The sequence below is a fragment of the Bos mutus genome, chromosome 8 (genome assembly GCF_027580195.1).
Source record: "Bos mutus isolate GX-2022 chromosome 8, NWIPB_WYAK_1.1, whole genome shotgun sequence".
Lineage (NCBI taxonomy): Eukaryota > Metazoa > Chordata > Mammalia > Artiodactyla > Bovidae > Bos > Bos mutus.
In genome coordinates, this window is record NC_091624.1 from 13,010,362 (window position 1) to 13,028,079 (window position 17,718).

The window sequence follows — 17,718 nt, forward strand, 5'->3', positions numbered from 1 at the left end:
CCACTCCAGTATTCTTGCCTGGAAAATCCTATGGACGGAGGAACCTGGCAGGCTGTGGTCCATAGGGAGACAAAGAGTCAGAACACAATTGAAATGACTTAGAATGCTGTCCTGGGCAAGGTTAAGAGAACCAAAATGAGGTAGTAAAATACCCATGCCTAGTAGCGATGGAAAGGCACAAGAGATGTACATGAAGTGACAGAGAGTGGGAGTTGTCACCAGAATGTAGGTGAACCTGTAGTGATGGGGAGAAATCACCCAGTGGGAGCAATGATGCAAGGCAGAGGAAAGCGGCCCCTTCCAGCCCCTTCCATCTGTTGCCTGGGAGAAGGTATCCAGGAAGTTAAACTTGTTTCTCATCCCACTTTCTTATCTTGGGCTGGTCTCCATTGGCCAGACAAACAGAGGCCAGAGGACTGAAGAAACCAGGTGGTGTAGTCCATGGGCATGAACCTTGCGGCCACAAAGCAGAGTGGAGAAAGGGGAAGGGTAGCTCTCGAGGGGTACAGACCTTTTTGAGTGCCAGGAAGGGCAGTTTAATAGAATGAAATGCTTCCAAGAAACAAGTGATACAGAGAAGTCACCAGAGGTGAATATTGAAGAGTTTCCATTGGATTGGGTCGTTAAGCAGCCACTGGAATGAATGTTCCTTGGAATTGGTAATAGAACTTTAAGCATTATAGGCTAAAGAATAATACGATGAAGAGCAGCTACTGGTAATCTGTCACGGAGGGTAATTTCCTAGAGCTAAAGAGGCAAAGTAGGACTTAACTACTTTGTTGACATAAAATATTATATACATATATATGTATATATGTAGTTTTATAGTTAAATATGTATAAATCTAATCTTGTGTTCCAAATCCTCTTTGACTGATTTTTCAGGTGCTATATAAAATGTCGAACTCATCTTACTGTTAAATCATGCAGTGAATGTAGATAATTTAGCTTCTCTATAATTTCCCGTTTGTATAGGCTGTGCCTTCATTAAGTTAGCGCTTTAGAAAGAACAGCCAGGCCACTCTTCTTCCTTTTTTTCTTTCCTTTTCTAGGTGGTGGTGCATTGGTTATTGGGCAAGAACAAGACAAAAAAGGAGAGGGATTCAACCCGGCTGAGTCTTTTGTGGGCTCCATAAGCCAGCTCAACCTCTGGGACTATGTCCTGTCTCCACAGCAGGTCAATTCCATTTTCAGTGTATGACAGTAATGACATGCAAAGGTACAAACCAGTACGAACGTGCACAGCCTACTGCTACCACATCTATGCCACCGCTGAGTTTTCAGAACTTACCAGCAGTATCATTTGATGCTATGATAGTAGACTAAGCTAGGCAGACGTTATTTATAGTGTCTTGGTGATGTTTTATAATTTTATTGGACATGACTGTTTCATAAAATCTTGTGATTTCAGAACTAGAAAGAATCATAGAGAAGAATATTTCCAATCCCTCTGACTCAAGAAGCAGAAATTTAGGGCTGGCACAAGATCACACATACAGAGTAACAGATGGGCTAGTGGTTAAAGCCAGCCTACAGTCCAATGGCCTGGGTTCAAGTTCCAGTTTCACCATGAACTCACTCTGATGATTTTGAACATGTTATCCCATCTCTCTGTGCTTCAGTTTTCAAATCTATTAAAGATAAACAAATAGAACTGCATAGTGGAGCTTTGGCAGAATGGAACAAAATCCTGCATATAAGATTGAGGTATTGTTTGGCACATATAGTAAGGGCTTGACAGGCTTCCCCGGTAGCTCAGTGGTAAAGAACCCACCTGCCAATGCAGGAGCCGTGGGTTCGATACCTGAGTCAGAAAGATCCCCAAGAGAAGGAAATGGCAACCCACTCCAGTGTTCTTGCTGGGAAACCCCATGGACAGAGGAGCCTGGCAGGCTGCAGTTCATGGGGTTGCAAAGAGTTGGATACGACTTAGTGACTAAACAGCAGCAAAAGTGCTTGATAGATGTTTACTCTGACTGTTATTGTGGCAGAACTTGCCTGAACCTCAGCTTTCTCACCTCCAGATCAGAGATAGGAGGCCAGAGAGGAAGTGCCCCTCAACACCTTAACAAACTGCAAAGTTTTAGACAAGAAATTCTATATGTAGAATTTCAGAATTTCCAGCGACTATGAAATATTTGGTAAAAGGAATGGTGGGGGTGGAGGGGAGAGAGAGAAAAGGAAGAGAACTTTCCTTTGCCCCTGAAATCACTCCCTATATCCAAAACTCTGCTTCCCGCCCCCACCCCTCACAAGCCTGTGAATGTTTTCAGCAGGACCAGATTAAGATATAATAGCTCTGTCTTCCAGAAACAAGTGAGGTTTGTCTAAAAGATGGATTTGTAAACTTTCAGGTGAAATCGCTGGCCACCTCATGCCCAGAGGAACTCAGTAAAGGAAACGTGCTAGCCTGGCCTGATTTCCTGTCAGGAATTGTGGGGAGAGTGAAGATCAATCCGAAGAGCATATTCTGTTCAGGTTATAGCTTCCTTCTTCTTTAGACTCTGCTGTCTCTTGATTACTCCGGGATTTTCTAGCAAAAGGAGACATGTGATTCTCTACTGGTCAAATAGCATGTGCTTGTCAGTCTACTGTTTACCTAATAATTCATGTTTAGCCTACCTTATCTAAAGGGTCTGTTATTTTTTATATACATACTTAAATACCTTCTGTATAACACAGTACAAAATAATTGTGCAGGAAACTTGAACAAAGGTAAAATAAGGGAAATAGGATGAGCAGAGGGATATGGTTAATTTTTTTTAAATGCCCATCGAAGTCCTGTCCTCCAGTTTGAGATGGGGTACTCTCTTGGCTCTGTAATTACTAGCCATCATCCATGTGCAGGTAGCACAGAGGGGAAAGAAATAGATGTAATAATATACAACCGAGTGGTCAAACTCTGAATGGTTTGAATAGCTGCCTCCTAAAATTCAATATATAATATTTAAAGAAGTTTCTGAAGGTATCCTAGAATTCATGGCTTTTGTTAACTCATAAGAACATTTTATTAATTCTGAAATACTATTTGTAATTCAAAAATACCATTTTCCTTAAAAATATTCAGCAGACTTCTGCTGAAAGAAGAAAAATTGTTTGTTGACTCCAATAGTTTTTTTCTAGAAATTTTGCATGCCAGAGATCTGGTTACACGTTATCTTGTTTTAGTATCAATAGAGTGGCTCTCAAATACTGGTACAATATATGATTTGAAACCCTTAACCTGGTGATGTTGCTTGTGTGTTTCTGACAAGCTCTGAACCAGTGTTCTTTGCCCTCAGATTGCCCGTCTTTAGAAGGATCAGTACCTCATCTGCGAACTGCATCAAGAGACGTAAAGCCAGGCTCCAAAATCAGTCTGTTCTGTGATCCAGGCTTCCAGATGGTCGGGAACTCTGTGCAGTATTGCCTAAATCAAGGACAGTGGACACAACCATTGCCTCGCTGTGAACGTGAGCAGCCTTTGTTGAAGGCATTTCAGTAGCTCTTGAAAATTACTGAAACCCTAAGAACACTTTTTGAGGAATGCTAGATAAAAGTGAAGTACTTCTTAACAGCCAATATAGCAGATACTCATTACTTTCTTTGTGTAATGAAGTGTGCTGGGCACCATGAGGGAGGTGGGAAATGAGGATACAGAGAGCACACCACCCGTGAAGGCACCCACGTGGCCCAAGGAAATGAATGGAGGGAAAGACAGGTGTGAAGCCTGGAGCCCAGAGGGAGACGGGCCGTTGCTGGGTGGGAAAACAGGGCTATATCTCTTTAAGTTGGATGCACCCATTCATTCATTTATTCAACAATTTTGAAAGTACCTAGTATGTGCTAGACACTGAACTAAGTTCTGGAGATACAGCAGTTGGGGAAAGTCTCTCTTTCTGTGGAGTTTACATTGTAGTAGGAAAGGCAAGAAGTAACAAGTAACATTATTATTTACAGTAAGTAAGAACAGCAAATGCAGAAGTAAAGGCTTTGAAGAAAACTAAAGTGGGGTGGTGCTTTGGTGGTTTGGCCGCTCAGTTGTGTCTAACTCTCGGGACCCATGGACTGTAGCCCTCCAGGCTCCTCTGTCCATGAGGTTTCCCAGGCAAGAATACGGGAGTGGGTTGCCATTTCCTTCTCCAGGGGATTTTCCCAACCCAGGGATCAAACCTGTGTCTTCTGCATTGGAGGCAGGTTTTTTAGCGACTGAGCCACCAGGGGAAAGGCAGGATAGGAAGATATAAAGTGAGAGGGTTGGGTGGAAGCAGGACTGCTATTGTAGACAGGGTGATTGGGGAAGTTCCTCCATAACATCTCTTTCCCCCTGGGGCATATTTATGTGTTTCATGTATCTCATCTCTGACTAGACACTACACTTTGTAAGGCAGGGATTTTGTCTGTTTGGTTCAACCTAAGCACCCAGACAATGTCTAGCAGGTAGTGGGGTCACCATAATTTTCTTTTCAGTATTTATTTATTTGGCTGTGTTGGGTATTAGTTGTGACACTTTAGATCTTTACTTGCGGCATGTGGGATCTAGTTCCCTGACCAGGAATGGAACCCAGGCCCCCTGCTTTGGGACCGCAAAGTCTTAGCTACTGGACGACCAAGGAAGTCCCTCCATAAATATTTTTTTTAATGAATGAATTGCATGCCCATTGTGAGCCAGACACTGTGCTTGATGCTCTGGGCTCAAGCGTGGCTGCAGCCTGCCACCACCCCTGTAGTATTTTCAGTGTAATGTTTGTGTGCATCGAAGAGTTCATGCTTAACTCAACTACAGGTTTAATATAAATAAGATGTTCATTGAGTATTTTGCTCCTTAAGTAGTTGTCACATTCTAGGCATTAGCTGTGGGGTGCCACCCCCTTTGGAGAATGGCTTCTATTCAGCCGAGGACTTCCATGCTGGCAGCACAGTGACCTACCAATGCAACAATGGCTACTATTTGTTGGGCGATTCAAGGATGTTCTGTACGGATAATGGGAGCTGGAATGGCATTTCACCATCGTGTCTTGGTGAGATGAATCTTGGCAATTACTGCGTGCCTTTATTCTGACTCTGTGGGAGATAATTGTCCCAAATTCCTGAGGCTCTTGTGGCATGCCTTTGTTAATTTCATCTCGTCCTAGTCAGCTCTGGGCAAGCCATAGTGACAAAGCAGCTGTCCATGGACATGCCAAACATGTTTTAAATTGTTACCAGGCCCAATATAAGAATATCTTTTTCTTTCTTTCTTCTACTTATCCACCTATAAACTGTGGAAATAGCTTTTATTGTAGATCTGCAATGTGATTATGACTATTACATCTAAACTTCATGAAAAATATATATAGTGTGATGCATTAAGTGATACAGAATGATTTAAAAGTGAAAACAAATGTTTGCTCCATGAGACAAATCCATCAGCCTTATGGCCTGTAAACCATCTCTATTTTAGATGTCGATGAATGTGCGGTTGGGTCAGACTGCAGTGAGCACGCCTCCTGCCTGAATACAGATGGATCCTACGTCTGCTCATGTATCCCGCCCTACACAGGAGATGGGAAAAACTGTGCAGGTAACTAGGCTATGTGTAGTTGGGAAGCCTATTTCAATTGTTTCATTCAAGTATATAGTTTAAATGTATGTCATATAAAAATAAGACAGTATTTTCAACTTCAAAGGGGATAGCGAGAAGAAAAATCATCTTTGAAAAGATACTTTAAAGAGAAAGACAAATACATGATATCGCTTACGTGTGAAATCTAAAAAAATGATACACTTTAACTTCTTTACAAAACAGAAGCAGACTCACAGGCATAGAAAACAAACTTATGGTTATCAAAGGGGAAAGTGGAGGGAGGGATAAATTAGGAATTTGGGATTGGCATATATATACTATAAATGCTATATGTAAAATAGATAATCAAAGGACCTACTGTATAACACAGGGAGCTATATTCAATATCCTATAATCATGTGTAATGGAAAAGAATCTGAAAAAGAATAGATATACTTATATATGTATAAGTGAATCATTTTGCTGTACATCTGAAGCTAATGCAACATTGTAAATCAACTTATACTTCAGTAAAAAGTGTGTGAAGATACACAAGCAACAGTTGGAGGTGCTTTAAACTAGCACCGTGCTTTTCCTAACTTCACAAATTCTCGCATCCAAGTACTAACCAGACCTGATCCTGCTTAGCTTCTGAGATCAGACGAAATCGGGCACAGTCAGGGTGGTATGGCCATAGATCCAATTTCTGAAAAACAAGACTGAGAGCCAACTTTATCACCTGACTGTTGAAGAAATGTCTCCATAATAGAAGAATAATAGAGTGGATCTAGAAATATAAGCGGTGGCCTCTACTGCCTTCAGTCACAGCAAAGAGGTTACTTCCATCACCTCTTCACTTTCAGAATCTTTCCTCTGCCTCAGCCACACAGAATTATATCATTGGGGGGAAAAAAATAGACATCCTGCCTTACTACTTGCTTTACCTGTATTTTGTGATAAGGTCGATAATACTCAACCCATCAACATCTTTCTATACTAATTGTGAGAAAGCAGCTACTAGAAAAATTAGAACTTAATGAGGAATTCTCAAAATCAGTCTTATAATTGCATTTACTTTTTGTGAGGGTTCCATGTAAAGTCCAAAAGATCTTTAGAAAGATTGAATCAGTGTATCTCCCTTTTTTGAGAATTTCAGTTTTCCTTTGGTCCCATTGTTCAGCTCTAGCCCTAAATCTCCCTTTCTGTAATTCCCCTTCCTAGAAGGGGTGACTGACCCTGGATTTGCACATAGCAGACTTTGATCTGGGAGCTGTTTGAAAGGGGAGGCAGGGAACTTCCCCTCGGTGTGCTTTGTGGCTGTCTTTATATCATCTTGAGAGAAAGTCAGTTGCACTTAAAAAGTGGTCTTTTCATTGGAAAAGACCCTGATGCTGGGAAAGACTGAAGGCAGGAGGAGAAGGGGACAGCAGAGGATGAGATGGTTGGATGGCATCACTGACTCAATGGACATGAGTTTGAGCAAGTTCCAGGACATGGTGAAGGACAGGGAGGCCTGGAGTGCTGCAGTCCATGGGATCGCAGAGAGTTGGACACGACTGAGCGGCTGAACAACAACAAATGAGGCAGGAGGGGCTGAAGCCCTTCTGAGCCATGCCCTGGAACCACCACTAATTCCTCCCTAAACAGTTTGCTTTGGGGACAGAGACATGATGTTTCTTTTTCTTATTCATTGCTGTTTCAAAATACTGTTTTTCAAATGCCTATTAAATCATCTGGTGTGTCCTTGGAATTCATGCCTTTCCCTGCAGAAGTTTTTTCTTCCCCCTTCAAGATTTAATTGGTACCTTAACTGCAGTGGAATTCTTTTGCTATGAGACCTCATGTGGTTATGTGAAAGACCCTGTTGACCCACAAAAACTGTTTTCTCTCTTTCAAGAACCCATAAAATGCAAGACTCCAGGAAATCCAGAAAACGGCCACTCTTCTGGAGAGACTTATACCGTGGGTGCCGAGGTCACGTTTTCATGTGAAGAAGGATACCAGCTGGTGGGGGCGGCCAGGATCACATGTTTGGAGTCTGGAGAATGGAGTCATCTGATACCATATTGTGAAGGTATGTTGAGTAAATTCCCCATGTTTATGGTGTACAGCAGTGCTAGAAAGTCAGGGTGGAGAAATGCCAAGTGTGGTCCCAATATTTTTTATATTTAAAGCCCAATATTGGACTGATATTTATTTTTGTAAAGATTTTTTTGATGTGGACCATTTTTAAAGTCTTTATTGAATTGGTTCCAGTTTTGTTTCTATTGTTCATGTTCTGGTTGGCCACAAGGTATGTACATCTTAGCTCCCTGACCAGGGATCAAACCCACACTCCCTGCATTGGAAGGCAGAATCTGAACCACCAGACCACCGGGGAAGCCCCTAGGCTCATATTTAAACGTGACCAAAATCCTGGAGCTGCCCTTAAAGAGATTTTTACACATACTGGCTAAGAAAAGTAATGCCTGTCGGTTTTCCTCCTTTAAGCTGTTTCCTGTGGTGCACCAGCTCTCCCAGAAAATGGTGGTGTTGATGGATCTGCATTTACCTATGGCAATAAAGTAATATACAGGTGAGTGTCTAAGATGAACACTGCACTGTAGATGTTGTCGATAACATGCTGGCAGTGAAAGAATACTGATTGAAAAAAAAAAAGACAAAGAGTAATCCCAGAGGATGTTTTCAGATTAATATGGAATTAATTGAATTCTATATTTGGGCTTGTATCCAAAGCTCCAGTTTATAACCAAAAATATTCATTAGCTTGTAGGGCCTTCTTTCATAGCATCTTAGGGACTTATTTTAGATAGGACCATTATCAAACCAGGGATTTTCTGTTTGCCAGGAACAACTCACAGACATGGAGAACAGGTGTGTGGTTTTTCAAGGGGGAGGGGAGAAGAAGAGGGAAGGATTGAGAATTTGGGATTAGCCAGATGCAAACTATTATATATAGAATGGATAAACAAGTTCTTCCTGTATAGCATAGGGAACTGTATTCAATATCCTATGATAAATATAATGGAAAACAATATATGAAAGTGAAAAGTGAAAGTGAAGTCGCTTCAGTTGTGTCTGACTCTTTGCAACCCCATAGACAGTAGCCTGCCAGGCTCCTCTGTCCATGGGGTTTTCCGGGCAAGGATACTGGAGTAGGTTGCCATTCCTTCTCCAGGGGATCTTCCCGACCCAGGGATTGAACGCGGGTCTCCTGCACTGCAGGCAGACTCTTTACCATATGAGCCACATATATATGAATATATATGTATGTATATATATGTATAACTGAATGTGTACATACATAAAACTGAATTACTGTGCTGTGCAGCAGAAATTGACACAACATTGTAAATCAACTATACTTCAATTAAATTTTAAAGAGTGAACTTTCTGTTGGCAGATGCTAACCCATGACACAAACTGGAGGCAAGTCAAATGCTTAAAATCTATCCTTCTATTTATTACCCAGCAGGGTCCCTGTGGGCAGAATGCATAGTATTCAATATTGAAAAAATTTTTTCAAAACACTATTTCAATAGGAAAAAAATATTCTAGCAATATGTATAAATTCTTAGTCTTTTTGGAGTTTTTGGCACAGATGAAATTATGCAAAGTGAATTCTATTCTGTCATTTTCTTTTATCTTCTTTAGATGTAATAAAGGATATACTCTGGAGGGTGAGAAAGAATCATCGTGTCTTGCTAGTGGTTCTTGGAGTCAGTCTCCTCCTGTGTGTGAACTGGTCAAGTGTTCTAGCCCCGAAGATGTAAATCACGGGAACTATATTTTGAGTGGGCTTACCTATCTTTCTACTGCATCGTATTCATGTGATAATGGATACAGGTACAGTCCTAGACAGCAGTCCAGCTTCCTATAGTACCCTGTTACTCATTATTTACTCAATGGGTTTCACTTCCATGTGATTGCTGCTGCTGCTGCTAAGTCGCTTCAGTCGTGTCCAACTCCGTGCGACCCCAGAGATGGCAGCCCACCAGGCTCCCCCGTCCCTGGGATTCTCCAGGCAAGAACACTGGAGTGGGTTGCCATTTCCTTCTCCAATGCATGAAAGTGAAAAGTGAAAGTGAAGTCGCTTAGTTGTGTCCGACTCCCAGCGACCCCATGGACTGCAGCCCACCAGGCTCCTCCATCCATGGGATTTTCCAGGCAAGAGTACTGGAGTAGGGTGCCATTGATTGGCTGGCTTTAAATACAAGTTTCTAAGTGTAAAAGATATTCTTAAACATGTTTGCTTCTTAAAGCTCAGCCTATAGTAAATGCTCAGGGAAATATTCCGTCTAACTTTGAGAGCTCCAGTTCAATACTATAAACATTTAGACACTAAACATGAAAGCAAAAATTGTTTATGAAGCATAACATAACACCTAATAAAACGCTTTGATGATGATTTTTTTTTTGGTAAACAAAACATTGCATAGAATATTGTTAAAAAATCATGTCAAGATAAGGGCCTGAGTCTTTAATACTGTTAAGAGGTTAATTTGATCGATGTTGTGTGTGTGTGTGCATGTGTGTGTGTGTTCAAAAAGAAGTGAAAGAGTCAGGCTGTGATCAAAAACTTGGCTAACAGATCAAGTGAACGGAAAATGGAGTGAGTTGTACCATCAAAATCTGGTTGGCAAGTGAGAGTGGGTAAAACCATGCCGAAGAGCTCCTGGGTTTTTAAATTCAAAGGCAGACCAGAGGTCAGAGTGATGAACAACACTGTTCAGTTGCCCAGGCTCATGGCAAGGACGGTGCCCTTTGATTTGACTTACTCTGACTTCCTGGGTGTCTGTCTCCCTTATCACTGGACCCTAACCAGCCTAATGCTGCTTCTCAGCCAAGTAATCTGCTAATCCAAGGTTTGGAGTACTTGACAACATCACCAGTGAGCACATTAAACCATTTTATTTTATACCCCAGTTGTTGCTATGTTGTTTTAGCCTACTCCTAGTTTTAAATCAATCTATAGCCAAACTCAGATTTTTGTTTTTATATAAAGCAATAAAACAGAAAGAAAATTCATGTGTTAAAATTCCCAAGTGGCCCCTGTTCTCCCCTAAGTCCTTCCTAGTTCATCTCTAGAGCAGTAAGTCAATAGCCAGGGAAAGAAGTGACACCTTTCTTTCCTGTAGTTTGCAGGGCCCTTCGGTCATTGAATGCTCGGCCTCAGGCAGCTGGGATAGAGCGCCACCTACCTGCCATCTCGTCTCCTGCGGAGAGCCGCCGGCCATCAAAGATGCTGTCACCACCGGGAGTAACTTCACCTTCGGGAACACTGTCACTTACGCTTGCAGAGAAGGGTGAGTAAACCCGAGGAAGGAAAGGATTATTGGGAGAGAGTGGTCCCAACTGCAGATGGACCCCATTGAACACTAAATTAAATTTCCTGGCAGCCAAAGCCAGAGAGAGCTTGATATTCTTTTCTTGTAAGAAAGGGAGCATGTTCTCCTGTAAAAATAGTGTTTTCCCGGAATTAAAGTAATTTATCAAATTGGACCTTGAAGAATGGACATTGGGCAGTGCAGTGGAAAATATCTTGATATTTTAGTTATAGAGGCAAAAAGCACATTTAAATAAGCATTTGTGTCTTGTTCCCTGCAAAACCTAAGGTAAGACTTAGGTCACAGCACAAAGATGCCACGTCTGCATGAATTAAAGTTCAGACTTTTACATTTTTACTGCTCTCATTTCATTTAGAGATGTAAGCAAATAGGAAGCAGTTTACAAAGTGCTTTCCTACTCCTTGTCTCATTTTATCCGCGCAAAAACCATGTAGGACACAGAGAAAGGAAAGGTTCCCTCTGGGCCAGTGATCGGCCTAAGGTCTTAGGCAAGGAGTAAAGAATTGAAGGGTGACTAAATCCCAGATCATCTGGCATTTAATTGCTCATTCTTTCCTGTGCTTCCTCAATAAATGTTTTAGCAGTGATAGTTGATAGCGTTCACACTCCAGATTTACAGTTACTTTTCATACAGTTGTAACGAGTGGCAGCAGAGGGCTTGCCATTTCCTGGATGTGTGTCTCCGTTCTGACATTTGCTTACTGTGTAGCCTTGGGGAAATGGTATAAACTCTCTGTGCTGCTTCTACAAATTCATTAAAGGTTCGTACTCCTTATGGCCATTGTGAGGAATAAAATTATAGAAGACATGGACTAGCCAGAAGACAATCTCTCAACGAACTCTGCCATTATTATGATGTTAGAAGAGAGGACACAGTTTCTAGAACATCAATGTTGAAGTTCATTTCACTTAGATAAAAAGACCATCCTACTAATACAGGCCTCCAGAAGGTGGCGACAACATTTTCTTGCAAAAAGCTCTTGAGTGTCAAATACTCAAATAGTTGACAGAAATCCCAAATCTTAACATTTTAACATCACTTAACACTTGTTAAGTGATCTTAACACTTAACAAGTGAAAAAATAAATCTTGAATATTAAAATGTTAGTGTAGGAATTAGCTTTTTAAAACTTATTAAATATAGTTGATTTACAATGTTGTTAACTTGTAGAAGTTAACTTTTGATGGCCTCATCTCTCCCCTGTGGATTGACTCCTGTAAAAACTGCTTCCTAATGAACTGCATAGTACTATATAAGATTAGTCACTTAAATGTTTGTGAAATCTTTTCAAATATGAATGTTTCAAATAATAACTAGATATTGACTAGTTCTGGGTTCTTTTCTGATTACAAAAGTAACCTATTACCACTATATAAAACTAGAAAATAAAAATATATTTTTTAAATTGCCCAAAGATAAATGCTGGTAATATTTTACTATATCTCCTGCTAGAACTTTGTCTTCACATATAGTTTTAAAGTTCATCTCTTATAAAAATTCCCATATTTTCTTTTTTTCTGTATAAATCATTCATTTGTATCATAAGAGTTCTGTATCCACCTAATGTTAGGTCTATATATTATGAAAAAAAAAGATTTATTAAAAGACGAACTAAAGATAACATTGAAAATGATGATAAATCCCAGCCTTCGTAGAGGGTTTTGCATTCTTCAGAGGACTTTCCTGTGAATTATCTCAGGTGTTCCCTTCCACAAAGAGGGGGTTTTGGCCGAAGAAATAATTATTCCCATTTTATAGTTAAAACAGAAGGTGTTGGGGCCCTATTGTCATGCAGACTCCTTCAGCTCTAAGCAAATAGACACTCTGTGGGAGCTTTCTTCTCATTGGAAAGATGGAAACCAAGTCTGTCCACCTAAATGATATAGCTGTTAAAGGACATGAGGCCATTTTTATTAAAGCGCTTTATATATGCAAGAAGTGCTATGGCTTTATCAGTATTTTCTGTATCGTTGTTGGGCATCCCTGCTGGCTCAGTGGTAAAGAATCTACCTGCAGTGCAGGAGATGCGGGTTTACACCCTGAATCGGGAAGATCCCCTGGAGAAGGAAATAGCAACCCACTCCAGTATTCTTGCCTGGGAAATCCCGTGGCCAGAGGAGCCTGGTGAATTACAGTCCATGGGGTTGCAAGAGTCAGGAGCACGCTGAGCACGCATGCACCTATCATCATCATCATCATTATGTAGAGAGATGACATTTTAGTAATATAAGGGAAACTGTCTTAACCAAATTAGTAGAAAGTACACGCAGTCACAAATCACTGTCACCCCTGTTTTTTCCCTAAAAGAAAGAAAATATTAATAGCTATTACGAGATAGCTTCATGGTTTTGAAAGTAAAACTTGATGCGAGGAAGAACAGTTTTCCCACTTTACATACATTTACTCATCTTTAGAGTGTCACGAGGGTGGCCAGACTGGAGAGCTTCTGTCTTATTCCTTTTTTCTGGGCAAATGTCTAATGAAACATTTAAATATATAAAAGAGCACAGAGCCAAATTAAATAATCTATATTAAAATTACCTGTGTATCCACTGCTGACATAAAACAGCAAGTTAAATTTTTGCCATAGTTATTGCAGATTTCTTTTTATAAAAAGACATACAATATTACAAAGATAACTGGAAGCCATTCTCACCACCTACTCTTTCCAAAGTAAATGTGTATCTTTTCTGTACTATATATATAGGTCCTCAAAAACATTTATATTCATAAATATTTTAATTTTGTGTATGTTGCTTCATATTCTGAGTATCACTTTGAGGCTTGATTTTCATTTAATATCATATTTTTTATATTTATCTCTATTGATACATTGGAAAAATCCCTGATGCTGGGAAAGATTGACAGCTATTAGAGAAGGGGGCGGTAGAGAATGAGATTGTTAGATAGTATCACCTACTCAATGCACATGAATTTGGGCACCCTCTGGGAGATAGTGAAGGATGGGCAAGCCTGGCATGCTCCATAGTCCATGGGGTTGAAAAGAGACACAACTTAGAGGCTGAGCCTAATGTATAACTATTGATACATGTAAATCAACAGAATTCATTTGAATTGCAGAATTCATTTTAATTTCCTTGTAAGAATGAGCAATCTCTAAATTACCCATTTCCCTACTGGTAGAGGGTTAATTGATTTCCACTTTATTTGCTGACACAACAGTGCTGATGTAAACTTCCTTGTACAGGTTTCCTGGTCCATAAAAGGAAGTGTACCTCTGGCCTACATACTAAGAGTTGGACTTACTGGGTCCTGGAAATTGCTTTTTCCATCCCCCTACTTCCTTTTGGCTTTAATGCTTCTTCCTGAAGTACGTCCTTTATATTCGTCTTTTGGCATGTACTTCAGACAATCTTTGTCTGAAAATAATAGTATTTTACCCTTGCTCTTGAATTATAGTTTAGCTGGGTATGCATGTGTGCACGCCAAATTGCTTCAGTCATGTCCAACCCTTTGCGACCTACGGACTGCAGCTCACCAGACTCCTCTGTCCTTGGGAGTCTCCAGGCAAGAACGCTGGAATGGGTGGCCATTTTCTCCTCCAGGGGATCTTCCCTACCCAGGGATCGAACCTGCATCTCTTACATCTCCTGCATCAGCAGGCATGTTCTTTACCACTCGTGCCACCTGGGAAGCCCCCAGCTGTGTATACAAGTCTACATTAATAGTTTTCTTCCATAAACATTTTTTAAAGATGTTATTCCATTGTCCCATGACTTTGAGCGTTTCTGTCGAAGATTCCATCAATCTAATTTGCTGCTGCTGCTGCTAAGTCACTTCAGTCGTGTCCGACTCAGCGACCCCATGGACTGCAGCCCACCAGGCTCCTCCATCCGTGGGATTTTCCAGGCAAGAGTGCTGGAGTGGGTGCCATCGGTGGTCCTTAATCAGGGGCAGTGTTGCCCTTCAGGAGCATTAGACAAGGTCTGGAGATGTTTTTGATGTCCCAATTGAGAGAAAGATGCTATTAGCAGTGAGCAGATATACTCTGGGGATGCTGCTAAGACATACTACAATGCATAAGACAAACCCCCACAAGAAAGATTTGTCTGGTCCAAACTGTCGGTAGTGCTGAGGTTGAGAAAATGGTTGAGTTGTTCCTTTACACACAGTGTGTTTTCCCTTTGATTTTTTTTTTTTTTTTTTGTCTTTTTGTTTTGGTGGTTCTCTATGTTGTGACTAAAGCTGCATTGATTGTCGTTCATCTTGTTCAAGGCTCACTGGACTTCTTACATCTGAGGATTTGTATCTTTCACCAGTTTTAGAATAAACTCTTTTTCACTTCAGATATTCTCTCTTTTTCACGTTCACTTTTCTCTATTTCTAGATATATATTAGTTTTATTAGATATATACTAGAGCTTTTATTTCTGTTTTACATGTTCATTTATCTGTAAACACTTGAGTTGCATTTGGGTAATTTCCTAATTTATATCTTGCAGTTCACTAGTTTTTCTTTCTGCTGTCTATAATCTGCTTTTGAAGTGTGTCCATTTTTTAAAAGTTTCATTTTCTGTATTTTTCTTTTTAAACTTACTCTTTATTTTTCAAGTGTCTTTTTACATAGTCTTTTCTTTTTAAATAGAATTTTGAGGCTTTTGTCTTTAATTATTTGAACATATTTATTTCATATTATTTTTTAAATTCTAGACCACTTTTTCTATTATCTCAATTTATTGGTGCCCTCATCTTGCTGTTTGTCTACTGACCCATTCATGATGAAAAATATGCATGTGTTTTATAATTTTATATTGTATCCTTATAGTATTGGGGCTTGTTTTATCTATGACAGTTCTTTAATGATCTGAGTATATGGACTATTTTTTCTGCTACATACCCCAAGAATATCACCAACCAAAACCCAATTTTACGTTTATTTATCAGTTTGAAGGCCTTCCATACAAAATGATTGGTATAAAGTCTCTCAGTCATGTCCGACTCTTTGTGACCCCAGGAACTATATAGTCCATGGAATTCTCTAGGCCAGAAGGCTGGAGTGGTAGCCTTTCCCTTCTCCAGGGGATCTTCCCAACCCAGGGATCAAACCCAAGTCTCCCGCATTGCAGGCAGATTCTTTACCAGCTGAGCCACAAGGGAAGCCCAAGAATACTGGAGTGGGTAGCCTAACCCTTCTCCAGCGGATTTTCCCGACCCTGGAATCGAACTGGGGTCTCCTGTTTTACAGGCCCATTCTTTACCAACTGAACTATCAGGGAAGCCCGATTGGTATAAATCCTATCCTCAAATCCACATGAGATGCACCCCTGGGTTCTGCTACCTTAGCTGGAACTTTGTTTTTCTAACCAGATTCCTAGCAAGTGCAGGGATCTCACTTGTCACATCACTGGGCCTCAAGGTGCAAATTTTCTAGTGAATATCCTTTCACTGAATGTCCTTCCAGGACATAGAATCATGCCAGAGACTCAGCTATTACTCTCTACTTCAACCCCAAGGTTATATTTACTGCCCTTACTTCCCTTTCCTGTCCAATCCAAGGGCAACCATAGCATTTATTCACAGACTTTTCTGTTTTTAATTTCCTCTTCATTTCTGGCACATTTGTTGTCAGCTTAGCTATGCATTTAAAATAATTTTTGTTGTATTTAATTAAGTATTGCATAAAGGCAGTTTTCAGACTATATTATAGCCAGCACAAGAAGTCAGTGCTTGTCCTTATCGCTTCACTTCTTTTCGATCTCTTCCCCCACAAGGGAAAGTGCATAGAACATGCACTGTGTCTGTTACAGGATAGAATCACTGTGCTCATGTCATGGCTTTTGTGTAATGGTTTTTGTGTACTGTCATCTCCTCCTGTTTCCTAAAGTGCTGTTGGCCTGATGAGAACCTGTTTCCCTCTCTAACCCGCTCAGCTTCCTCTTCTCCCTCGGGCTGCCTAACACAGGCCACTGCCCTGCATGGTGTGTGAGCTACCCTCTCCTGCGTTATTGGGTGCATATACACAGCTTCTTGCTTTGGTCTCAGTGTTTTGTCGTCTTATACCAGTGTTGTGCTTTGCATGAGCCTTTCCTTGGATTAAGAAGGGACAGTACCCTCTCAAGTTAAGGATGGAAGAGCAGAGACTTTAGGAGCCTAGAGTAGTAAGATGAATGGGAGAAAAGGAATGTCTCGTTTCTGTCTCCTGCCCTGAAATTGGCCTTCCAAATCCATCTTTTATTAAAACAGTACACTGGAGGTTTTTAGCTTTCTGCCCCAACTTACAGAATGATCACTAATTTCCCATTTTCCTTTTCATCCTTACATATTTTCTCTTGGTAAGAAATTCAACAGGAAGGAAGGATTATTGACAGCCTAACATCCTGATAGAATGTTTCCTTTTTGAGTCTTCTCAAATAGAGACTTTTAAAATGTGATTACTGTATACACTACAATAACATTTTTATAATCTTTTTCAATTGAAAACAGAATTACTTACTGATACAGATTTATACTTTCTGCTGATCTTATTATATTGCAGCTCTTTAAATATCTAGTATGCTGCTCTTTTAAGACTTCTTAAGAGAAGAGCTAATAACCCACTCATAAAGTCTTCTCATAAAGCTGCCCAGGCCGATTAGTAAGTGTTCATGCCATGAATCAAACCACTGAAAATTGCATCTGGAGATTACTCTGCCCATTTTCAAAGGATTTTTTTAATCATTCCAGAAGTATGATAATGCATTACAGCCAGTTCATCCTAAAATGTTCCTTCTATGGCATCACTATAATATCAGTGGGACAGTTTTCTTAGGAATTACAGAAATTTTTTGTTGTTTTAAAATATATATGGCCTGGTTTTAAATAACAGACTTCAAGGGTGTCCCCATTT

General features: G+C 40.3%; 1 protein-coding gene across 1 annotated transcript in view; it reads left to right on the forward strand.

Annotated features, from left to right (window-relative positions):
- The window catches only part of SVEP1 (sushi, von Willebrand factor type A, EGF and pentraxin domain containing 1), a 206,957-nt gene that overhangs the window by 141,578 nt on the left and 47,661 nt on the right, over window positions 1-17,718 (forward strand). Inside the window, exons 28-36 of the mRNA XM_070375127.1 lie at window positions 1,052-1,176; window positions 2,354-2,477; window positions 3,281-3,451; window positions 4,826-4,999; window positions 5,422-5,541; window positions 7,421-7,597; window positions 8,014-8,098; window positions 9,178-9,369; window positions 10,662-10,829. Coding sequence (XP_070231228.1) covers window positions 1,052-1,176; window positions 2,354-2,477; window positions 3,281-3,451; window positions 4,826-4,999; window positions 5,422-5,541; window positions 7,421-7,597; window positions 8,014-8,098; window positions 9,178-9,369; window positions 10,662-10,829 — 1,336 coding nt within the window. The remainder of the gene's footprint in view (window positions 1-1,051; window positions 1,177-2,353; window positions 2,478-3,280; window positions 3,452-4,825; window positions 5,000-5,421; window positions 5,542-7,420; window positions 7,598-8,013; window positions 8,099-9,177; window positions 9,370-10,661; window positions 10,830-17,718) is intronic.